The sequence below is a fragment of the Oscarella lobularis genome, chromosome 13, assembly GCF_947507565.1.
Source record: "Oscarella lobularis chromosome 13, ooOscLobu1.1, whole genome shotgun sequence".
NCBI classification, from domain to species: Eukaryota; Metazoa; Porifera; class Homoscleromorpha; order Homosclerophorida; family Oscarellidae; genus Oscarella; species Oscarella lobularis.
In genome coordinates, this window is record NC_089187.1 from 2,079,038 (window position 1) to 2,098,219 (window position 19,182).

At 45.4% G+C, this 19,182-nt stretch overlaps 5 protein-coding genes and 1 long non-coding RNA gene across 9 annotated transcripts; 1 reads left to right on the forward strand and 5 right to left on the reverse strand.

Moving 5' to 3' along the window:
- Window positions 1-56: 56 nt before the first annotated feature.
- On the reverse strand, window positions 57-4,664 carry LOC136195025 (death-associated protein kinase 1-like). Of its 2 annotated transcripts, none has more exons than XM_065984288.1 (17): window positions 4,530-4,664; window positions 4,332-4,476; window positions 4,128-4,274; window positions 3,978-4,076; window positions 3,822-3,923; window positions 3,644-3,760; window positions 3,478-3,588; window positions 3,308-3,433; window positions 3,155-3,253; window positions 2,988-3,101; window positions 2,778-2,936; window positions 2,636-2,725; window positions 2,466-2,585; window positions 2,352-2,414; window positions 1,655-2,287; window positions 1,413-1,598; window positions 57-1,359 (listed from the first exon to the last, which is right to left on the reverse strand). In XM_065984288.1, exons 1-17 carry the CDS (start codon window positions 4,595-4,597, stop codon window positions 187-189), a joined length of 3,552 nt encoding a protein of 1,183 aa, XP_065840360.1. In that variant the 5' UTR covers window positions 4,598-4,664; the 3' UTR covers window positions 57-186. The 2 variants fall into 2 exon arrangements, with proteins under 2 accessions (XP_065840360.1, XP_065840362.1); XM_065984290.1 differs by having other exon boundaries at window positions 4,520-4,649.
- A 220-nt stretch (window positions 4,665-4,884) lies between these two features.
- Window positions 4,885-8,791, reverse strand: LOC136194901 (ATP-binding cassette sub-family B member 6-like). The gene is made up of 21 exons (XM_065984151.1): window positions 8,013-8,791; window positions 7,866-7,948; window positions 7,718-7,809; window positions 7,528-7,662; window positions 7,370-7,472; window positions 7,230-7,319; window positions 7,053-7,174; window positions 6,891-7,000; window positions 6,766-6,831; window positions 6,586-6,711; window positions 6,459-6,535; window positions 6,340-6,403; window positions 6,194-6,279; window positions 6,086-6,143; window positions 5,924-6,034; window positions 5,789-5,862; window positions 5,642-5,742; window positions 5,472-5,584; window positions 5,325-5,419; window positions 5,200-5,268; window positions 4,885-5,137 (listed from the first exon to the last, which is right to left on the reverse strand). The coding sequence occupies exons 1-21, from the start codon at window positions 8,730-8,732 to the stop codon at window positions 5,050-5,052; spliced, it is 2,583 nt and encodes an 860-aa protein (XP_065840223.1). The 5' UTR covers window positions 8,733-8,791; the 3' UTR covers window positions 4,885-5,049.
- LOC136194904 (F-box/WD repeat-containing protein 2-like) lies at window positions 8,723-10,509 on the forward strand. The gene is made up of 6 exons (XM_065984155.1): window positions 8,723-9,062; window positions 9,113-9,347; window positions 9,411-9,611; window positions 9,666-9,802; window positions 9,851-9,913; window positions 9,968-10,509. The coding sequence occupies exons 1-6, from the start codon at window positions 8,766-8,768 to the stop codon at window positions 10,463-10,465; spliced, it is 1,431 nt and encodes a 476-aa protein (XP_065840227.1). The 5' UTR covers window positions 8,723-8,765; the 3' UTR covers window positions 10,466-10,509.
- Window positions 9,365-10,902, reverse strand: LOC136194905 (uncharacterized). 3 transcript variants are annotated; one of them, XR_010671720.1, is made up of 4 exons: window positions 10,741-10,902; window positions 9,982-10,681; window positions 9,862-9,918; window positions 9,365-9,817 (listed from the first exon to the last, which is right to left on the reverse strand). It is a non-coding gene; the product is annotated as an uncharacterized lncRNA (long non-coding RNA). The 3 variants fall into 3 exon arrangements; XR_010671721.1 differs by having other exon boundaries at window positions 9,366-9,789; XR_010671719.1 differs by having other exon boundaries at window positions 9,365-9,918; window positions 10,741-10,901.
- Window positions 10,903-11,520: 618 nt separating this feature from the next.
- LOC136194890 (galactose-3-O-sulfotransferase 2-like) lies at window positions 11,521-12,684 on the reverse strand. Its single transcript, XM_065984141.1, has one exon. The coding sequence runs from the start codon at window positions 12,682-12,684 to the stop codon at window positions 11,521-11,523; it is 1,164 nt and encodes a 387-aa protein (XP_065840213.1).
- A 1,571-nt stretch (window positions 12,685-14,255) lies between these two features.
- On the reverse strand, window positions 14,256-18,142 carry LOC136194902 (uncharacterized). The gene is made up of 22 exons (XM_065984153.1): window positions 18,085-18,142; window positions 17,812-18,002; window positions 17,575-17,748; window positions 17,468-17,526; window positions 17,355-17,412; window positions 17,124-17,304; window positions 17,013-17,074; window positions 16,889-16,960; window positions 16,751-16,836; window positions 16,576-16,695; window positions 16,316-16,524; window positions 16,162-16,262; window positions 15,946-16,107; window positions 15,760-15,900; window positions 15,529-15,704; window positions 15,375-15,476; window positions 15,231-15,319; window positions 15,063-15,176; window positions 14,785-15,013; window positions 14,706-14,735; window positions 14,579-14,655; window positions 14,256-14,528 (listed from the first exon to the last, which is right to left on the reverse strand). Exons 2-22 carry the CDS (start codon window positions 17,858-17,860, stop codon window positions 14,369-14,371), a joined length of 2,451 nt encoding a protein of 816 aa, XP_065840225.1. The 5' UTR covers window positions 17,861-18,002; window positions 18,085-18,142; the 3' UTR covers window positions 14,256-14,368.
- Window positions 18,143-19,182: the final 1,040 nt, after the last annotated feature.

Sequence of the window (19,182 nt, forward strand, 5' to 3'; positions counted from 1 at the left end):
GAAAAAATACAGTATTTACTAAAACCGTTCGAGTAAAAAAAAGAAATGTTCAAGTCAGGTAAAAACAGTAGAAATAGCAAGACAGCAATGTATCAAAGTTATTTGAAAATAGAGGTAGCAGAACACGGTACAGTAATATGTAAATACTACGTCCACAAACACAGAAACGTGCGTTTTCATACCTTTCTACGAGTGCAACAACGTCACCTTTTCGTACTTCTCTTGGATGACTCTCTTGCTTATTGATGACTCCGTACAGGCACGCAGCACCTTATTCACAAGAGGCTGTTCCGTTTCCGTCCTCCATTTCTCCAACGTTAGTGCAAGACTCACTTTGTTGCTATGGTTCCCTCGCCGTATTTCCGTCACGGCTTCCGCCGACAACAGGAAGCAACAGATCTCTTCCCATTTCGAGCTCGCTCCCGAACAGATCGCCGAAATCAGATCTTTGCACACGACGTCGTCGTCGGCGGGAAAACGGCCTCCGTGCTCCGGCTCTCCGTCTCGGATGCGGCGAGGAAGACGAAGACGGATAACTCGAATGCAAGGATACGTGGCGTCGCGAACTCTTCTGGCTTTTACAATTGCGGTGCTGCTCTTGCACGACTTGACGTCGTCCCTTTCGTACACGGCCACCTTCGAACTGAGATTCTCAAGATCGTCGCTGTCCAAATAGCACCATTCCATTGGAGTGCCATTCGCTTTATCGCCTCGAACTGACTCGACAGTGCGTTTCACATCTTCGAGCGTATCCTTTGCGACGCATTCGCCTCCTTTCGAACAGCGCACGATCACGTCGACGGCATCGTTATCATTCGTTATTTCGACGAGACATTCGACCAAATAACTTTGACCAGACGCCTCCAATTTGAAACCGTTTTTCCACAGAATCATGCGATATCCCGAAATGGCTGCACAGCGACTTTGAAGAATGGGAAAAAGCGGCGGTGGAATGACATCCGTCTCGGGGTGAGAAACTCGGTAGCGACGACCGCGGTAAACGACCATGTCGTCTCTCTTCTCCCAGACGCCGGCCGGTTTTAATTCTTTTATGAGGCAAGGAACGTGATACGAGTGAGGACCGTCTTTACCTTCAATTTGACAAATGAGATGAAGATCGAGCATCACTCGAATAGCTTCATCTACGGTGAACGAAACGCACGGAAGATTTCGCTCCCGTTGCTTGTCTTGAAATAACTCGAGTGCTAGTTCTATGTCTTTTCGATTCACTCTGCCCGTGTCGTCGTCAACGGCGTGAATGTAGAACTCTTCGGGATCAGAGAGAATTGGTCCCAGAAGATTGGTTACCAAAACCGAAGGATGCAGATAGATTTGGCGAAGCGTGCGAAAATACAGAATCTGCGAAAACACTATTTTTTGGCACTAATCGAGAAAGTACGGAAATATCTTACAGTTCCTGAGTCATGAAGGTTTTGAGCCAATAAATCAACAGGAGAATCTTTGATGAGAGGTCGATTAAGGAGCTTTTCGATGGTGCGTTGAAACTCTTCCAAGTTCAGTAACTTGTTCTCCGCGCGAGAACTGTTTAAAAGGAGCGATCTGCAGTTCTCGCACACTTTGGGAACAGGATCCGCTTTCTATGACAAAAAAGCCGTGTCAGGAGTTCTCAAACACAACGACTTGATACCGATACCTGAATAAGCTCTTCCCTGATTCTTTTCAGTTCGCAGCGAAACGAATTCATAGCCGGCGATAGTCTCTTCTTGCAGTCCAACTCGACAACGCCGTCCAAACAGAAGATTTCTCCAAACTCTTTAACGAGTTTTGTGACGTGAATTCGAAATGCGCCCGAAGGCTTCATGTCGCTGTCGGGATTGTCTCCCGTTCTCTTGTTTCCAACGACGACGATTGTGATGCCGGAGACGATTGATTTTCTCGCCGACTTCAAAAAAGCGAGCCATCGTCTCACTTCCGCTATCACTTCTTTCATTGCCCGCCTTTTGCCATTTCCGTCGTCTAGATTGACGACGCATATGAAAATGGTCAAAGCGAAGCGGAATAGAATAGCGTGAGCGACGCGGAACGGGTAGTGACCGCCAAAGTCCCAGATGGACATCAGTCCCACCCCGTCCACTCGTTTGTTGTGAACATCGACGCCGGCCGTTCGATCGAGTTCGTCTGATTCAATCTCATCCGACTGCGGTGCGATGCCACACAGAGAATTCGTTAGAGTTGTTTTGCCAGCCATCGGTTCGCCGACGAGACACGTTTGAACGCATTCCGGTTGAACTCGTTCGCTGTCAAGTCTGAATGATAACATTTGTTCCTAAAGATTTTATAAGAAGTATTGATTATATTTGCAGATAAAAATAGAAAACACGATAGCTTACATATTTGGCTTGCAGAAATATTTTCAGTTCGCCTCTAGCTGTCTCGTGAGGTTTCTTTCCGTGCTGATTATAAAATCAATATAACGGCGTCGCTTTTCTTTGAGGTCAGCTTACATCATTTTCAGCCTCAAGTGATAGACCGAGATCCAGCAAATATTTAAGAAAAGACGTCATTCCATGTACTATCAATGGATTCATGAGAATTCCATAACGATGCAGCAACGAATTTCCGTCCTTAAACATTCAAATTACCTAAATCTGCTTAATTTAGAAAGCTAATCTACCTTATCAACTACTTGGTAATTTGCATTGTGCTCCACAAACCATTTCAAATTTTCCACAGTTCTGCAATGCATGATCGGTGTACGCTCCTCCTAAAACTTTTCATTAGCAAATAGAAACAAACGAGTGCATGCGACGCATCACATCATCTCTTTCCTCCAGATTCGCTCCATAACGCAAAAAATGATCAAGAGACAATAAAGAGCCATACCACGCAGCCCAGTGAAAAACACCAGGCATTCCAGCAACAACAAGTTCCTCAGCCACAAACGAATCAAACACTTTTCCATCACTTACAAGTCCCTATAACAAGAAAATTGTACAGATTAAAATTTCAAAAAGTACAGACACTACATCTTTCTTCTCAAGAAGACCCAAACCAGAAAATTCAATTTGGAGCTCGGAAATGCCCTTTGCAACATCCTGGTCTTCGTTCAAAATTACATTCCGCAACAAAGTGCTCCCAATCTAAAACGACTTTACACAAAATGAACTTGCGTTTCAATACTACTAAACGATACGTTGATATCAAATTTTCGCTGAGCACCATATTCTAATAACTTTCTTGCAAATCTGAACTTCTTTGAACAACAAGCCAAAGACAACGGTGTCCCTTTGAACTACACACATGCCAGGATAAGATAGAGACATCACGTACGCAAAAACCTACATACCACAGTCACATGATCTATCATTGCGAGAGGTAATCTTTTTCGTAGCCAGGCTAAGAGATCAATTCGATCACTCTCTTCTTTCTGATTAGAATCAGCCAAGGCATGAAACACGTTCCAATGGTACGTCTGCAAATAACTTTAGAATAGAAAGTTGTATATAAACTGCTTACATTTGTTTTTGACAGCTGAAATCCTCTTTCACACAGCCAATCAATAACGTCAATTTGTACACCCGAAACAGCCCAATGAATAGATGCTGTATTTTTATTACGATTTGTAGGCTAAAGAAATATTTAAACTCTTGAATTTGCACGCTTTTGTTGTTATGTGACAAACCGCGGTTTCATAGTTTGGATCGAGTTGTTTCCGTTTAGTTTGCCCGTTCTTCATTATTTTCAACCAAAGTTGGACCATTTTTAGTCCGCCAAAACAAGCGTAGAAAAACAGAGGAACCTAGAACGTACACAAATCATTCAGTCAATAAATAAATAAATTATTAGACATTATTCAATACTTTTCTCTGGTGCAATTCATAATCATTTATTTCCGGCAATAATCTTTCTACTATCTGAACGCGTCCATTCGCAAATGCCAAATTCAAGGCTGTCTCTCCTCTCTAAACAGAAGGATCATTTTAAAAGTTGTGTGACACACTAAAACGATATATTACTCGTGTCATAGATGAAGTATTTGCTCCATTCTCAAGAAGAAATTCCACAGCAGACATATCACCAATAACACAAGCCAGCATCAAAGGTGTAAGTCTAGACTAATTCACTATTTCAAGATGTTGTACGAATAAGATTCAAGGCAATTTTACCAGATATTCTCCAAAATAATAATGTGATGTGCTCTTCAAGATATAGCAAGAGTCATGATCGATTTTCATCCCTTTCATGATCAAATTCTTCAAAATCTTGATTTCTCTTTTCAACACTGCAACATGTATCAACGTACACAAGAGAACCTACAAATCCCATTCAAACATCCCGTACTACAGTATACACAGTAGGTAAATCACAACCATAATCCGATCTTCGCCACAAATCAATTCTTTATTTCTGTGCCGTTTTTTGAAACGGACTTTCCCACTTGAAAGAATTTCTTTCATATTTCTCAAATCTCCGTTTTCGACGCATCGATAAAGACGTTCTTCTTCTTCTTCTTCTCTATAAAACAGATTGTTTCGTTCTCGAGAATCGACCGCCGAACCTTTACTCACTCCCAGTCGCTTTCTTCGTCCGTTGACATTCGGCGCAACTCAGCCGAGTCTTTGACTTTGCCTGCCATGCCGACTCCAAAGGTAGACAACGATGGAGAGAAGTCGCGAAAAGCAATAAGCTCGATCTCAAATTCCTGCTGGTGTCCCGTACGTAGGTTTGGCGTTACATCACTGCCAAATATAGTGTATACTACGTATAAAATTGTTGTGCTGTACGTCATGATTAATACTCTATTTTGACTGATGAGTCTTTAAAGTCTTTGCCTACCGAAATTGAAAGATTTATGCGATTCATTGGACGTAAACTTATGATGTTACCCAGAAAACATACGATCGCTCGCACTGGCACTGTGCTTATGGTAATCAAGTATACGCCTTTACTATTATCATGTATATGTACATAATCTACCACAAAGACGAATTCTTTTTCTAACAACTGTAGGCACTAAAGGATGGATGTACCAACAACGACTGCAAAAAAACGTGCTTTTTGTTGGACTGGACCTTGTTCTTCACGGTGCTATTCCTTCTCTTCCGAATTAGCTGCCTTTAGCTGCTCATCCCACATTTCAGCATAAATGCCCTTCATAGCCAATAGATCAGAATGCCTGCGACGAAAAACACCACCTTTAGGGAAGCAACCAATCGCTGAATCAGTATGCCAGTGTACCTTCCCCTTTCGACAACCAAGCCATCACTGAGAACTAGTATCTGATCCGCATGAATTATAGTCGACAACCTGAAACAAAAGTTCAGCTTTTCTTTTTGAAAAAATGTGCAGCCTGAGGCTCTGACCTATGAGCGACAACGATGCTCGTTCGACCAGCGCAAATCTTTGCCAGAGACGCTTGGATATTGCGCTCAGTGCGAGTATCCAGAGCAGACGTTGCCTTACACACAAACTACTACTAAGTTATCGCCGTTAGATAGACATTACAATACCTCGTCTAGTAGAACAATAGCAGGCGATTTCAGTATCGTTCGTGCTATCGCGACCCTTTGTTTCTCGCCTCCACTCAGCTTGAGACCGCGCTCACCAACAACTGTTTTGTAACCTATGCAATTGCAGAAAGAAATTAAATTGCTTTCATTGGGTATATAACTATTTATACCTTCAGGAAGGGTTAGGATTTTTTCGTGTATGTCAGCCGCTCCTGAAGCCGATTCAACCTCTTCATCGGTCGCTTTGGCGTTTCCGTAGCGAACATTGTACCTGACATACAATGAGAGAAAAATAAAAAAGTGAGACAATTGATTACCTGATTGTGTCGTTAAAAAGAACGGTGTCCTGCGGGACGACACCAATGGCTTGCCGTAGGGACGACTGCGTGACCTGACCAAACAAAGAAAAAAAGAATACGATGCCTTATTCGCCTTTATCTCTCTCAACTGACTCTTGATATGTCTTGGTCATCTATGAGAATGGCACCGCCCGAAGGAGGCAGATTGTAGAATCGGAAAAGCAAGCGAATAATGGTACTCTTTCCACTTCCGGAAGGGCCAACCTACACGCACACAAAAGATCATACGAGAATCCCACTTGGCCTGCTGCTAACCAAAGCAATAGTCTGGCCTGGTTTTGCTTCAAAAGACACGCCCTTTAGAACGGGTTTTCTAATAGAAATTGTACACTACGGTAGTTTCCCCCTTGTGGATTTATTTACACTGGATCATAAGCAAATGAGACGTTGTCGAAGACGACTCCAGCGTGGCTGGTACGCAGAGACGGAGCATTGGGAATATCCTTCACCTTGAAACAAAAAAAAATAATAAACAGTGTCGTCATGCCACGAGAAAAAAGTGGCCGTACCTCCTGAGATTGAGCAAGAAGATCAAACATGTTTTCCATATCAATAAACGCTTGCTGTATCATTCTAAAACAAACGAAATGACGAGTGAGTATTTTGATACATAAGAGACGTGACGAACCTATAGTAGGTTCCAAACCAATTGAGCGGTTGATAGAGCTGAAGGACGTACGTAATAAAAAGAACAAAGTCTCCCACCTAACAAATATTCACTCATAGCGAATTAATAAATAAATAAATATATGAACCGTTCGAGCTCCATCTGACACCTCCTTAGCGCACAGTAGACACCCAGCCAATAAACCAACGGTAATAATTAAATTTTGCATCGAGTTGAGAACAACCAAAGAAGCCAACGACTTCCGTTCGTGAACCTGAAGAAAACATCAAAAAAACGCTTAAAAAACTCAAAAGACGATTTCTCGTGCCTGGTATTCGAGAAGAGACTTCTGAAAACGATTCACTTCGTAATTTTCAGCGTTGTAGTATTTCACCTTTGAAGGAAAGATGGTCGGCTCGTCGCAAAGTATTATTTAATTAACAATGTGTATACCGTTTCAAAATTTAGCAGAGAGTCGACCGCTTTCTGTCGCGTCTCGTTGTCTAATTGATTCATGCCTCGCCTGTACGACGTGCGCCATTCGGTTATAACAATCGTAGCAACTAGAAATAATTCAATAGAAATGATTCCTTACATTGCTAGTACACTACTCACCCAAATACAGAGTCATAGTCACAAAGACGATCAGACCAAACCATAAATTGAAGGCGACGATGAAGTAGACAATAGCGATGACAATGTCGACGATTGTAGGAGCGATATTAAACAGCACATATCTTAATAGAAAAAAAAAGCAAATCGTAGTCTACGTTTCTAACTAAACGAACTCACGTCAATAAATTGTTTATGCTCTGCGTGCCGCGATCCATTACGCGCAGAACTTCGCCCGTTTTCCGACCCAAGTGCCATCGAAGAGACAAGCTATGGAACATATACCCACTACGAGCCCACTCCCAAGATTCTATCCTCACTTGTGAAGATGCTTGAATAGGTCGACTTGAACTGTTCGACTCGTATACTGCTGAACTGAAATCCACGTCAGACTTCTGAGGCTGTTCAGAACTCCCATGGATCCTATATTTTCAACGAACGGAGATTAGAAAAGTCCACGATATGGCGTTGCGTTTACCTGCTCCTTGTACAAAACGCATGGAAACGTAGGCGAGAATTAGTCTCCAAGGAAACGGAATCGAATAGGCTGCCCCTCCGAGTTTGACATTGAAATAGGATGACGTATTGGTAGGAGCACTGCCTAGCGCATCAACTGCAAAGGAGAATTAATTAAAGAAGTGAAAAATAATAGACAGGAGAGTACTCACCGATTTCCTTATAAAATATTGGCGTGAAAACATTCATCACTCTGCCTGCCACCAAGAAAAGAATGCAAAGTAAAACAGCAAGTTGCAAAATACTAAATAGACAATCAAATAATTACATCAAATCTATATAGACATAGTAGTAGTATACCAGCTTCGTTTCGGCCAGACATAAGGAAATATCTGCTTGCACTTCTTCCATAGATCATGAAACGTGGACCGATCAGCCGGACTCTGTATATAGATAGACAAAAGCGTGACTCCTCCGTATGTTTTCTCATCATCGTCGTCATCTCACCGTTGGAGTTGCATCTTTCTTCGTCGCCTCCACGTCTTCGTTATTGGCCTCCTCGTCGGCGTTCACCGACATCATCGCTTTCCGCGCAGCAACGCGATACGTCGGCGACGCCAACGCCATCAGAAACGCGACAACCAGCCCAACAAGATCGACGCAATACAAAACAGCATCGATCAAATGAACGCGATAGCTCCCATATCCACCATCGCGATCATACTCGAACACGTGCAACCAAAACCACGCCCTATTGCTCCATCCGGCAAAGGCGAGAAGACTAAAAATCAACGCGATGCCATAGAAACCGAGCAAGGCGACGCCGTGACGTCGTCGCAACGGCGTCACGCGATTTCTCTCGTGCACTAGTAGAACGACGGTGAAAAGCCACGCGACTGCATATAGAGTTTTCGAGAGAATTAAATAGCCGTGGATCGATCGCGGATTCGTTAGAACGAAGTCGAGAACGACGTCGATAACGTTGCTTAGACACATCAGGATCGGTATGGCGAGTTGGACTTTGATCCACGTCTTGCCGGGAAGCGATCGGCGCCACATGGTCTTGGCGAGTTTTTTTCGACTCGCGATTATTTGGATTGTGCCGATGAGAAGGAGCCAGCTCGCGGCGACGGATGAGCCGACTGTTTGCAAGAAACAGCGGCTTATTCCCTTGTCTGGGAGCCACGGTACGCTGAGAGATTCTCCTTGCGAGCAAAAGCCGTCCATGGTTGCAGATACTACTGTTGATGATGAGTGAGGATGACTGGCATTACGTCGCCTACATCGCCAATGCGTGCGCTACGTGCGATGACTAATCGACTCGATTTTCTCTTCGACGCGCTCGATACCCATTTTGCGCGCGGCAAGTTAAACGCCGTCGATCGTCTGGCGTTTCTACGACGCGTCGTAGAGCTCAGTCGCGGATGGGAGCTACAAGCGATGGGGGCGTGGCTCGTCGAGTTTCTCCATTGCGATTTCATAGGGACTTTGCCGCGCGAAATTGCTCGAGAAATACTGAGCTATCTAGACGCTCGTTCGCTAATACGATGCTGTGGAGTGCGAAAAAACGATTTCAAATTTTAATTAATTAATTATTTAATTTTGAGGTGTCGCGTTATTGGCGCGACGTCGCTCTGAGTCTTTCGGATTTATGGAAGCCGTTCTGTCTTCGGCTCGGTCTCGGAGTGGATCGTTCGGTGGAATCGTGGAGTCGTCTCTATACCTTGCATCAGCAGCGAATTCAACTATTGGAAGCCAGCCGCTTGCAAGAGAGACCGATCCTAAGTGGTCATAAGAAAAAGATAACTATTTTGAAGTGTTGTGGTCGTACTGCAGTTACTGGTAGGATAATACTTTATTTATTTATTTATTTATAATCAGAGAGATGCATCCATTTCTCTTTAGGTTCTTTGGATAGGACTATAAGGGTTTGGCGTTTGGACGATGGGTCCTGCACGACGGTGATTCAGTGCGGCAATAGTTACGCGGCCGAATTGCGGTTCGACTCCACCTTCATCGTTGCCGGTCTCCACGACTGTACCGCCTCTTGTTGGAACATCGAAAGCGGAGAATTGATTCAAACGTATAGAGGACACAGTATGTCAGGTAAAAGGCAACGAGAAATAAATTGAGTCTCTGTAGTATCTCTTCATTGTCTAGTACTGTGCGTCGAGTTTATGAAGAGCCAAAATATAGTTGTGACTGGCTCAGCGGATCTCACAATAAAGGTGTGGAAGTTACGCGAAGGCCATTGCCTCCAGTCCATTATCGCCAGCACGTGCAACTGGATAAGGAAAGTAAGTTTGGTTTTCCTAAGTAGCATAGCAAAAAAAAGTCTCCACTAGCTTATTCTTACCGAAGCCGGAGGCGACGTCATCCTAATATCCACTGACACCAGAAAAGTCAAGGTACCCTTCGATCAATACATAAATTGCAAATAATACATGTATCTTTATTACTAGCTATGGAACCTCACTATAGCTGAAGAGAGTCCCGTCGGCGAATGGCCATTCGACTCGGCTGACGTTAGTCAAATCAAAGACATCCGACTTGTCGACGGCATTCTCTATATCATCATAAAAGGTTTTGTCGACTCAATCAAACTACCTTCGTTTCGTATATTAGAGTGCGGAAAAATAACGCGCGTCGTGGTTGTCGCTGAATCGGAGCGCCACGTTCTTTCCATTGGAACGGCGTTGTCGATTTGCGTTTCAGACGACCACACCGGAACCGGATTGGAAATTTATAATTGGATTCAAGGAAAGAGCATGGTCTTTTTTCCCGTCATCGCCCGGTCGTCGTGGTTCTCTAATATCTTTAAGGGGCCACATGTCACGTGTGGAAACACGGAGTGGCTTAGCGGAAGTGAAGACGAAAACGTCGAAAAATGTCGAGAATTTTCTATTCTCTTTGCCGAACCGAATGGGGATGTCAATGCCATAGACATCATATCGAGATAATTGATTACGAATAATAATAATAATAATAATAATAACGAATCTAATCTTTGCGTTTCTGAGTCGTGCTCGCGACGGCTCCCACGATCATTGCGCCGACGACGACGCTCTGCGCCACGACGCGAAGTCTCATGACGTAGCGTGACGTCGACATCGCTGGATTTCGATGTTTGTACGCGTAAGCGCCGTAAAGAACGGCGCCAACCGTGCCAAGAATACCTGAACGAAGAGTTCGAGATCGACGAACGGCTATGCTACGCTCCGTAGCGCTTCTTTACCGATCGGCACGAACGGCGTCTCTTTGCTCTTTCGTACGAGCTTGTCGAAGGCTTGATCGCTTTCGCTTCGTATTCCCTTCGGCGTTTCTGTCAGCGTTGTGTTCGACATTGAGGTTCTAGAGCAACTGGTGAAATCTGGACGAAAGGGCGAGAGGTTATGTATACGGGCGACGAGATATGACGTCATAACAACCGATTCTTTCCGGACATGACTGGCCGCCAGGCCGACGGAATATTGTAACTAAGACACGTGATCGTATTTCTCATTGTGACGTCATCATCATTATGTCAGCTGCAGCTGCAAGCAGTTCCAGTGGCTCTGGCCGCGGTCGTCGCCGCCGGCGTCGCAGCCGTCGTCGCCGAGGCTATGGAACGTAATTTTTTTGAATACTGTATTGTCTATTGGCATGGTTTTTCATAGCGCGCCGCCGTCGATTATGTTCAGATCAGAGGGCGTTGAATTTTCCGTGCCACTATGGCGCTTCCTTCGCCCCCGCGGGGGCGGACGGGAGATTCTTTCTGCCGCCCTTGATTCAATTTGGTGCAATTATCAGGAGCCAAAAACAGAGACTGTCCGGGCAGTCCTGGCGGAGGAGGATCAAAGGCAGGACGCGGAAGAAAGAAACGAGGAAAAGGAAGAAGAAGTTTATGACGAAAAGGGTTGCGAAGGTCATGACAGCGGCTTTCGATACTACGATCATAACGCACCTTAGCTAAGCATACATGTACTCACTGTACGCGTATACAGACTAGATGACGAGATACATATTATTCACTATCCTAATGAAAATGAAACGAGGGCAAGTATTTAAGACGATGACCCTTTCTCGCTATCCTAACGTCTTGTTCGCGCATTCCCCTGCTTTCCATTTCTTTGAGATACATTTCGAGCATTTCTCGATACAACTCCACTTCTTCTCTAAACCGGTACTCGCTTCGAATGCGTTTCCAAAACGTCCCATTGAAGTGACGATACATTTTCATGTCGGCGTGGCTAAGTTTGGCCAAAGTCTCTTTCTGCTTGTCGTTTAGGGTTTCGCTGCCACGATGTGCAGCATATCTATCCGTAGCAGTCGACGACTTCGAAGCAAAGTCAGGATGGGTATTCTGTGGAATGCCAATGACGTCCTCCAGTTTCCACCCCATCGTACGTTTCAATAGTACCATTGACTCGGGCATATATTCCATTATGAGCACAAGGGCAAACGTCTTGTCTATTTCATGAATTTTTCTCTTTACATTCTTGTCCTTGTATGGCGGATTGACGCCCAAATCGAACGCCATACCGTTGAACCCAGCCCATTTTTCGAGCGGTTTCTCATAGTCGTTGCCGGCTCGAATATGCGATAAATACTGACCAACCGTTTGATTTTTCGCTATGCGTCTGTACGTTCCGTAAAAATAAAAAGTAGAAACAAATCGAGTGATGGGATCGCGAAGAATCGTAATATAGACGGGCTTCTTTATGAGTTTGTCCATGACGGCCTTGTTGTATCGACAGTGATCGATAAGAACGTCGTAGTCGCCGAGATCGTGCGTTTGACGATACATGCGAGAGTCGCTCAAACGCAAGTGCTTGGGGTACCCAAGATGCACTCCGTCGGTCGGTATGACCACTCGTAGGCGGTGCTTCATTGCGTACAGCTTCATCACGTACCACACGGACGTGCTTCCCGTTTTGTGCGTCTTCACGTACGCAAATTTTTGAACGGGCTCTACGGCTTTCTTCGGCGAGTCTGTCTCGACGGGTTTTCGACGAAGTTTTCGTTTTGGAGACGTTGTCGGCGAAGCTGGTAGAGGTTCCGTGGGGTGTCTGGAAATCGGACGTTTGCGATGCTGCAACGTAAGGAGTATCCCTGCTAGAGCCAGAACGAATGGCAGCAATAGCACAAGCTTGACGATTCGCAGTCTACATGGTGGACTCCACTTCGACTTTCGGTTCATTGGGCGCAAAATCGAAGAGGTGGAACTTGGAGGAGGTGGTGTCGGCTCCTCCGGGTCCCCTCCGCGTAGGCACGAATGGGCATGCGCTACGGCATGCCATCGCCCCGAGAGATATCAGGGTCTACCAGAGGAGCTTCTTCTTCAGTATCGTCCGCTGTATGGGTCTGAAGGCTCTTGTTAAATTTTCCTGTCAGGTTCTTTAGTAGAAATGGCTCGCAGTAGTGGCATCGGGTGGTAGTAGGTACTAGTAGGCAGTTAGCGTGAAATGAGTGTCCGCAGCTTAGAAGTATTGCAGTATCGCTTTCATCAACACATTTTTCTAAATCGCATGCATAACAGATCTTGCGATGGGGGTTTTGGAGTAGAAAACCCAAGAGGAAATGACCTCTGGTCCAAGGTGCAGGCTAACGTATTTAGTTGAAAGGACCTTCTCTTTCGTTTAGTTTGTAGTTCTTTTGAATACTTTATTGTCTATTGGCATGGTTTTCCATAGCGCGCCTCCGTCGATTACGTTCAGAACAGAGGGCGTTGAATTTTCCGTGCCACTGTGGCGCTTCCTTCGCCCCCGCGGGGGCGGACGCCGGGAGATTCTTTCTGCCGCCCTTGATTCAATTTGGTGCAATTATCAGGAGCCAAAAACAGAGACTGTCCGGGCAGTCCTGGGTACCATTGACTCGGGCATGTATTCCATATGAGCACAAGGGCAAACAAACGTCTTGTCTATTTCATGAATTATTCTCTTTACATCCTTGTCCTTGTATGGCGGATTGACGCCCAAATCGAACGCCATACCGTTGAACCCAGCCCATTGTCTGAGCGGTTTCTTATAGTCGTTGCCGGCTCGAATACGCGATAAATACTGACCAACCGTTTGATTTTCGCTATGCGTCTGTACGTTCCGTAAAAAGAAAAAGTCGAAACAAATCGAGTAATAGGATCGCGAAGAATTGTGATATAGACGGGCTTCTTTATGAGTTTGTCCATGACGGCCTTGTTGTATCGACAGTGATCGATAAGAACGCCGTAGTCGCCGCGTTTGACGATACATGCGAGATCGAGTCGTTCAAACGCAAGTGCATGGGGTACCCAAGATGCATTCCGTCGGTCGGTATGACCTCTCGTAGGCGGTGCTTCAGAGCTTCATCACGTACCACACGGTCGTGCTTCCCCGTTTTGTGCGTCTTTATGCAAATTTTTGAACGGACTCTACGGCTTCCTTTGGCGAGTTTGTCTCGACGGGTTTTCGCTTTGGAGACGTTGTCGGCGAAGCTGGTGGAGGTTCCGTGGGGTGTCTGGAAATCGGACGTTTGCGATGCTGCAACGTAAGGAGTATCCCTGCTAGAGCCAGAACGAATGGCAGCAATAGCATGAGCTTGACGATTCGCAGTCTACATGGTAGATTCCACTTCGACTTTCGGTTCATTGGGCGCAATTAAAATCGAAGAGGTGGAAGAGGTGATGGTGATGTACTGGTGATACCAATTTTTACGTCATACTAATCTACATACGCGGCTTAATTTTTGGATTCCATCGGAGCTGAGCGTACTGGACTACATTCAATTGCCAGTGGATATAGACACATGTATACGTACGTATACTGGAAGCTGAACAGAAACAGACAATTTGGTGAAATGCTGAGCGTGATAGAAGCAGCAGGAAGCATCGTAGCCAGTGGTTTCTTTTCTTAGGCTACAGGAATCTCCGGTCCCGTGAGCCACTCTTCTGGTGGCTTTGGCGTCGCCAAGCCAATGGGAGGATTGGGCACTTCCGGCCAAGGACTTTTGAGATTCGCTGGCTTTGTGGGAAATTTTCCAGTTTGCCCAACCGGGTACACTCTTATTTCGCTATAACAGAAAACATGCCATTCTCGGAACTTGCTATGTATTGGCCATACCAAATGTGAGCATGATCGTAGCCATTCGTTGCTGTCACCTCCACCTGAAGACCCGTGTATTCACCAGGCAAATTGACCTAGACCGCTGTAAGATAAGGCATTTTCTATATATAAACTTTAATCTTACGTCGTGCACTCTTCGTCGTTGATAGTTGTCCTATATTAGTTTGAGTCGCTTATCATCTATCACTAGAGATTCTCCTTACCTTGACTGTGGCGACAGTTTGCCACTGAGTTGATCCTTTGGCACGGACGTGGATGGCGTAGTCTTTTACCGTTTCCGGCATCGGTTGACCCCAGATCATCGACTTTTGATCTTCAGTTTTGATGCTGAATGTCAATCTTCTCCACAGCCCCGTGTCGAAGATGAATTGCACTTGTCCAATAGTTATCGGCGATTCCCATTCGAGAGTCAACGTAGCGGGAACTTCAGAGCTACAGTACAAATGAGTTTATATCAAGACGTTTTAGTGCATTTCTCTACCTCATCCATCTGTTTGTCCCAGGTAGACACTGTCCAGACATGCAGCCACCGGGCCCAAAGACGGCTCTCGTTTGACCCGAGATGACTTCCTTCGCCTCACTGCCCTCTAGTTCACTAAAGCATTATGTCTCGTGCATGCGAAATCTCGCAGCGTAAATTGGTGTTTACCTCGTGGCAGAAATCTTTGCCTTCAGGGCCATGTCTCTTGGATCCTGATTGATTTGGTGCACAATGAACTGATCGTCACGCAAGAGTTGCTGCCAAAATCGTTACTATGACCAGCACAGAATAAGCAATGGAGTTCAATCTAACTTGTTGAATGCTCCAAACGGCATCAGCATTCTCTGCCACTTGTTGAGGAGTCATGCCGCACTGAACGGCGTACGCTGCAGCGGTGCCAGCCGCTTGACCGTGCTGCAAAAGAGAGCCTCGTATCACGGTGCCTTTCCATCCCTACCTCGCTCACCGTCATGCAAGTGGCCATGACTCGTTGGGAGCCAAAGACGACGTGAGAGAAGCTGGCTAGACGGCCGGCAAACATCAGATTCGGCACGTTTGAAGAAATGAAGCAACGAAGAGGAGTGCCATAAATATAAGGAACGTTGATCGAAGTAAAAGGAGGATGTTCCGTATCATTGATGCCTTTGATGGCAAAAAATGCCAAAAAAAACGCTCAACGCAAATCATTCCCATTTACCGCGAGGATTGTGGAGGTCGATATTCCATCCGGCGTGGCAAACGCTGTCGAAAAAGTCGGTCGGTTCGGGAACGATTTCGTTCTGCGTTTGCACGTGAAGTCCAATCAGCCTTCGCGCTTCGCGCTTGCACGGATAGAGGCCTGCAAAAATCAAACATTTTCAGCCAAAAATCGACGCGTACGTACCAAACCAATCCAAGGCCCAGTTGGTCGGATCAACGTCGAGCTTCCCATCGCCGTTCTTGATGTAGTCCCATATGCCGATCAGAGCCTCGAGGAGTTCGTGCATAATTTCGTCTCCGTCGCTGACGTTGTCGTACGGATACGAGACTTCAATCCACCAGTAGCCTGTCGCAATATCATCTCAACCAGTTTTTCGCTCAAAGACGTGCACTCTCTTACCGTAGTCGATCGTCCTTATGCCGCGATATTTGAAATCGTCAGACGTAAATTTTCGTTTGAAAGTGGGAGGCGGCTTGAACGGCATCGGCTTGCCCATATCTCTGCACACAAAAGATAAATAGCCCCATTAATTATCAACTAAATTCGAATTTACTTGGCGTGAAAAGCGAGGGACGTTCCTTCGGTCAGCGTATCAGCCACGTCCATAGCAAGAGACTCGTTGTATTGAGACTTCGCCTCTCTTCCTTGAGTCCAGTAATTTCCCGCTTCGGCTCCAAGACGACCGTCTCCAGTACAGTCGATGAAGACCTTGCCTGTAATTTCGTAGCGTTTCTGAGTGATTTGGTTGTCAGCATAGGCGACCTAAATTTAGGTGAATTTTTAGACGCAGCTGTTGCGATTGGTTTTTTATACCAAGATGGTTCCGTCGTCGTCTCGGCTGACGCCGGTGAACCACGTGTTTAGAAGAAGCGTCATGTTCGGTTCGGCGCGAAATTTGTCGAGAAACGTCAGATCCAGCATTTCGGCGCAAAACTGGTTTTGGGAACGATCAGACTTTTACGACTATGACGTCAAAATTTTCTGTTACCTGGGGATTTGCCATGGAATTGTCCAATCTGATTTCGTCAACAATTCCACTCTCTCTTGCCTCGGTTTCGTTTTCTTTTCCTCTGCCTACCAAGGAAAGAATTAGATAGATAAATAGCATTCAAAGTGTCTTTTATACCTCCAGACTTGTCCGCACCGACCATGTGGAGTTTGACTTCACTGGACGCATTGCCACCCAGTACCGGTCGCCCTGAGCACAAAACAATCGTCTACTACACCTAGCAGCTTCCTTGAATATAGACCGTGAATGCAGACAGTTCGTGCACCAGATCGAGCAGCTGCCAAAGCGGCGCCAACACCAGCGCTATTCACAGTCATAAATACACGAGTCGAATTTTGATATTTTGATATACCTTCCTGCTCCTGCAACAATGACATCGCAGTCCAACGGTGTCAATATCATTCCTGCTCCGACGGGCTGCGTCACTTGAACGTTGCCGTCGTCGGCGAGGGGAAACGGTCCTCTGGGATCAACCTTGATTTGAAGTCCAGAGAGAGACTGCTCCATCTTTCCGGGCAGAACATCTCCAGCAGCTACAAAAAAACCCATACTCAAAAATGACACATGAGCCGTGATTCCAAACCGTTGGTTTTGGTTTCTTGGAAGTGCAACGTCATAGTCAAATACAGCATAGACCCAGTCTTCAAAGTCAGATACTTTAGCATGGACTTCCCTTGGACTTAATATAAAATGTACCTTGCTGGCAGAAAGGAAGCATTTTTGAACATTAGAGTCGCAATCGAGATCAGTTACATCTAAGACAACAATCCTAATAAACTAATCAGCGTTCTTAGAGCGTATACCGTCGTCAACCGTCGCTCCGTATGAGACGACGTAGGCGTGACTGTTTACTGTGTAGTCCTTCAAGTCTTCAGCAAATAGTTTCTGCAGATCGGCGGACAGGTGCTTGAGAGTGTAACGATAGAATGGAACGCTGAGAGTCGTTCTTCGAACGGACAATGCCGTCTTGCCTTCGCCTGAGACAGCCAACATTTAAACCATGCAATTAATTAATTAAACGAGACGTATGTTTGCTCGACCATCAGAATCTTCTAGCTGCAAAGACGCTTTGATTCGCACAGAGTCCATTGAGACTCGGAGTAGTGTACGTACTCTACTCAATTCAAACGCCTACGGATCACGAGTGTCGAGAGATGTAGGAGTACGTCTCTGAGGCAGTCGGACACGCCCGCTCTGCTGTCCAATTCAGCGTCGAATTTGTCGAAGGGCTCTTTTTATGAAATCGTAAATGGAAAACGAAAACCCCATCAAAACAAAGGAAAAACGCGAGTAAAAAAATCAATTGGGGTTACCATCAGCGTTCAGTCCTATCTGCGTGTTGTGAGCTTTCCCTGACACTTGCATGGTCCCCTGAAGAAAATAAGCAGGTACAAATTTTCCAACAATAATTATTTACACTCCACCTGCAAAACATTGCCCGTTATGATGGCTCTTGCCAGCGTCTTCTGACCGAGATCGATATGATTTCCATCATGTTGAAAATCGCAGTTGGTCACTTGAAGACTTTTATAAATGACAGACGTAGTAGGTATCTATACTGGGTGCATAGACTACTGACTTACTTTCCAGTGGCTCCATTTACTTCAATAGCAGGCAGACCCTGAGAAACCACAGTGTAATACAAAACGTCTGTCGTTGAAACAGACCGTGCCTTTTTGCTGTGATCCCATTGAACAAACGTGCAGTCTGAAAATGCCGTTGTTCCAGACCCCGAAATCTAGACATACAAAAACGGTCACCTAATGAGGCCAACATACCACTAAAGGACCTGCCTTTGCTACTGAATTTGACGGTCCCCAAAACGCGCTATTGACAAGATGAACACTGCCGGCATTCGACGCATTGACGACAATTTGCGTAGAATCGACACCCTATAAAAATATTGCCTAAAAAGTGCTACGTAACGATCACGTCGCGCTGACGTCAAAAGCAGTGAATTCTCCGTTCGTTATAATAATTCCAGAAGTCTTCGTCGATTCGACTAGAACAGATGCATTAGTCTACGTCAGAAAAAAAACCAGAGTATTCTCCCAATAATTTGATCTTATAAGTCGTACCGCCTTATCAGCTCCAATTCCAAGAAAATTTCCGTTGCACGAACCCGTGCTCGTAGTGGTAAAGTGATACCCAACAGCATACCCAAACGAAAACGTATTGAATACGTACTCCCAGTCGGTTCGACCGAATACAAACGATCGACCGTTCAAGAGCTGATAACCGATGTATTCGTCAGTATGAGAGTACCTCAATTATAAACCCGGTTTCATTAGTGCTGTGTATGGCCTAAAAACATACCAGGGATTAAAGTGAACGTCTTCAACGCGACCAATATCGTAATTCTCGTCTATAAAGATTCCCTAAAGAACTGACGTCAAACATGCTGACATTGT

What these genes read in the sequence shown, in the direction of transcription:
- LOC136195025 (XM_065984288.1), bottom strand. Translation starts at nt 4,597, where the DNA reads ATGGCAGGCAAAGTCAAAGACTCGGCTGAGTTGCGCCGAATGTCAACG. An exon ending in GTGGCGAAGATCGGATTATG is followed by an intron (nt 4,275 to 4,331) that starts GTTGTGATTTAC and finishes TGGGATTTGTAG; the next exon opens with GTTCTCTTGTGTACGTTGAT. An exon ending in ATACTTCATCTATGACACGA is followed by an intron (nt 3,924 to 3,977) that starts GTAATATATCGT and finishes CCTTCTGTTTAG; the next exon opens with AGAGGAGAGACAGCCTTGAA.
- LOC136194901 (XM_065984151.1), bottom strand. Translation starts at nt 8,732, where the DNA reads ATGGACGGCTTTTGCTCGCAAGGAGAATCTCTCAGCGTACCGTGGCTC. An exon ending in GACTATGACTCTGTATTTGG is followed by an intron (nt 7,001 to 7,052) that starts GTGAGTAGTGTA and finishes AATTATTTCTAG; the next exon opens with TTGCTACGATTGTTATAACC. An exon ending in AATCCTAACCCTTCCTGAAG is followed by an intron (nt 5,585 to 5,641) that starts GTATAAATAGTT and finishes GCAATTGCATAG; the next exon opens with GTTACAAAACAGTTGTTGGT.
- LOC136194904 (XM_065984155.1), top strand. Translation starts at nt 8,766, where the DNA reads ATGACTGGCATTACGTCGCCTACATCGCCAATGCGTGCGCTACGTGCG. An exon ending in TGGTCGTACTGCAGTTACTG is followed by an intron (nt 9,348 to 9,410) that starts GTAGGATAATAC and finishes ATTTCTCTTTAG; the next exon opens with GTTCTTTGGATAGGACTATA. An exon ending in CGTGCAACTGGATAAGGAAA is followed by an intron (nt 9,803 to 9,850) that starts GTAAGTTTGGTT and finishes AGTCTCCACTAG; the next exon opens with CTTATTCTTACCGAAGCCGG.
- LOC136194890 (XM_065984141.1), bottom strand. Translation starts at nt 12,684, where the DNA reads ATGAACCGAAAGTCGAAGTGGAGTCCACCATGTAGACTGCGAATCGTC.
- LOC136194902 (XM_065984153.1), bottom strand. Translation starts at nt 17,860, where the DNA reads ATGGACTCTGTGCGAATCAAAGCGTCTTTGCAGCTAGAAGATTCTGAT. An exon ending in ATTCCATGGCAAATCCCCAG is followed by an intron (nt 16,696 to 16,750) that starts GTAACAGAAAAT and finishes TCCCAAAACCAG; the next exon opens with TTTTGCGCCGAAATGCTGGA. An exon ending in CGACCTCCACAATCCTCGCG is followed by an intron (nt 15,705 to 15,759) that starts GTAAATGGGAAT and finishes TTGCCATCAAAG; the next exon opens with GCATCAATGATACGGAACAT.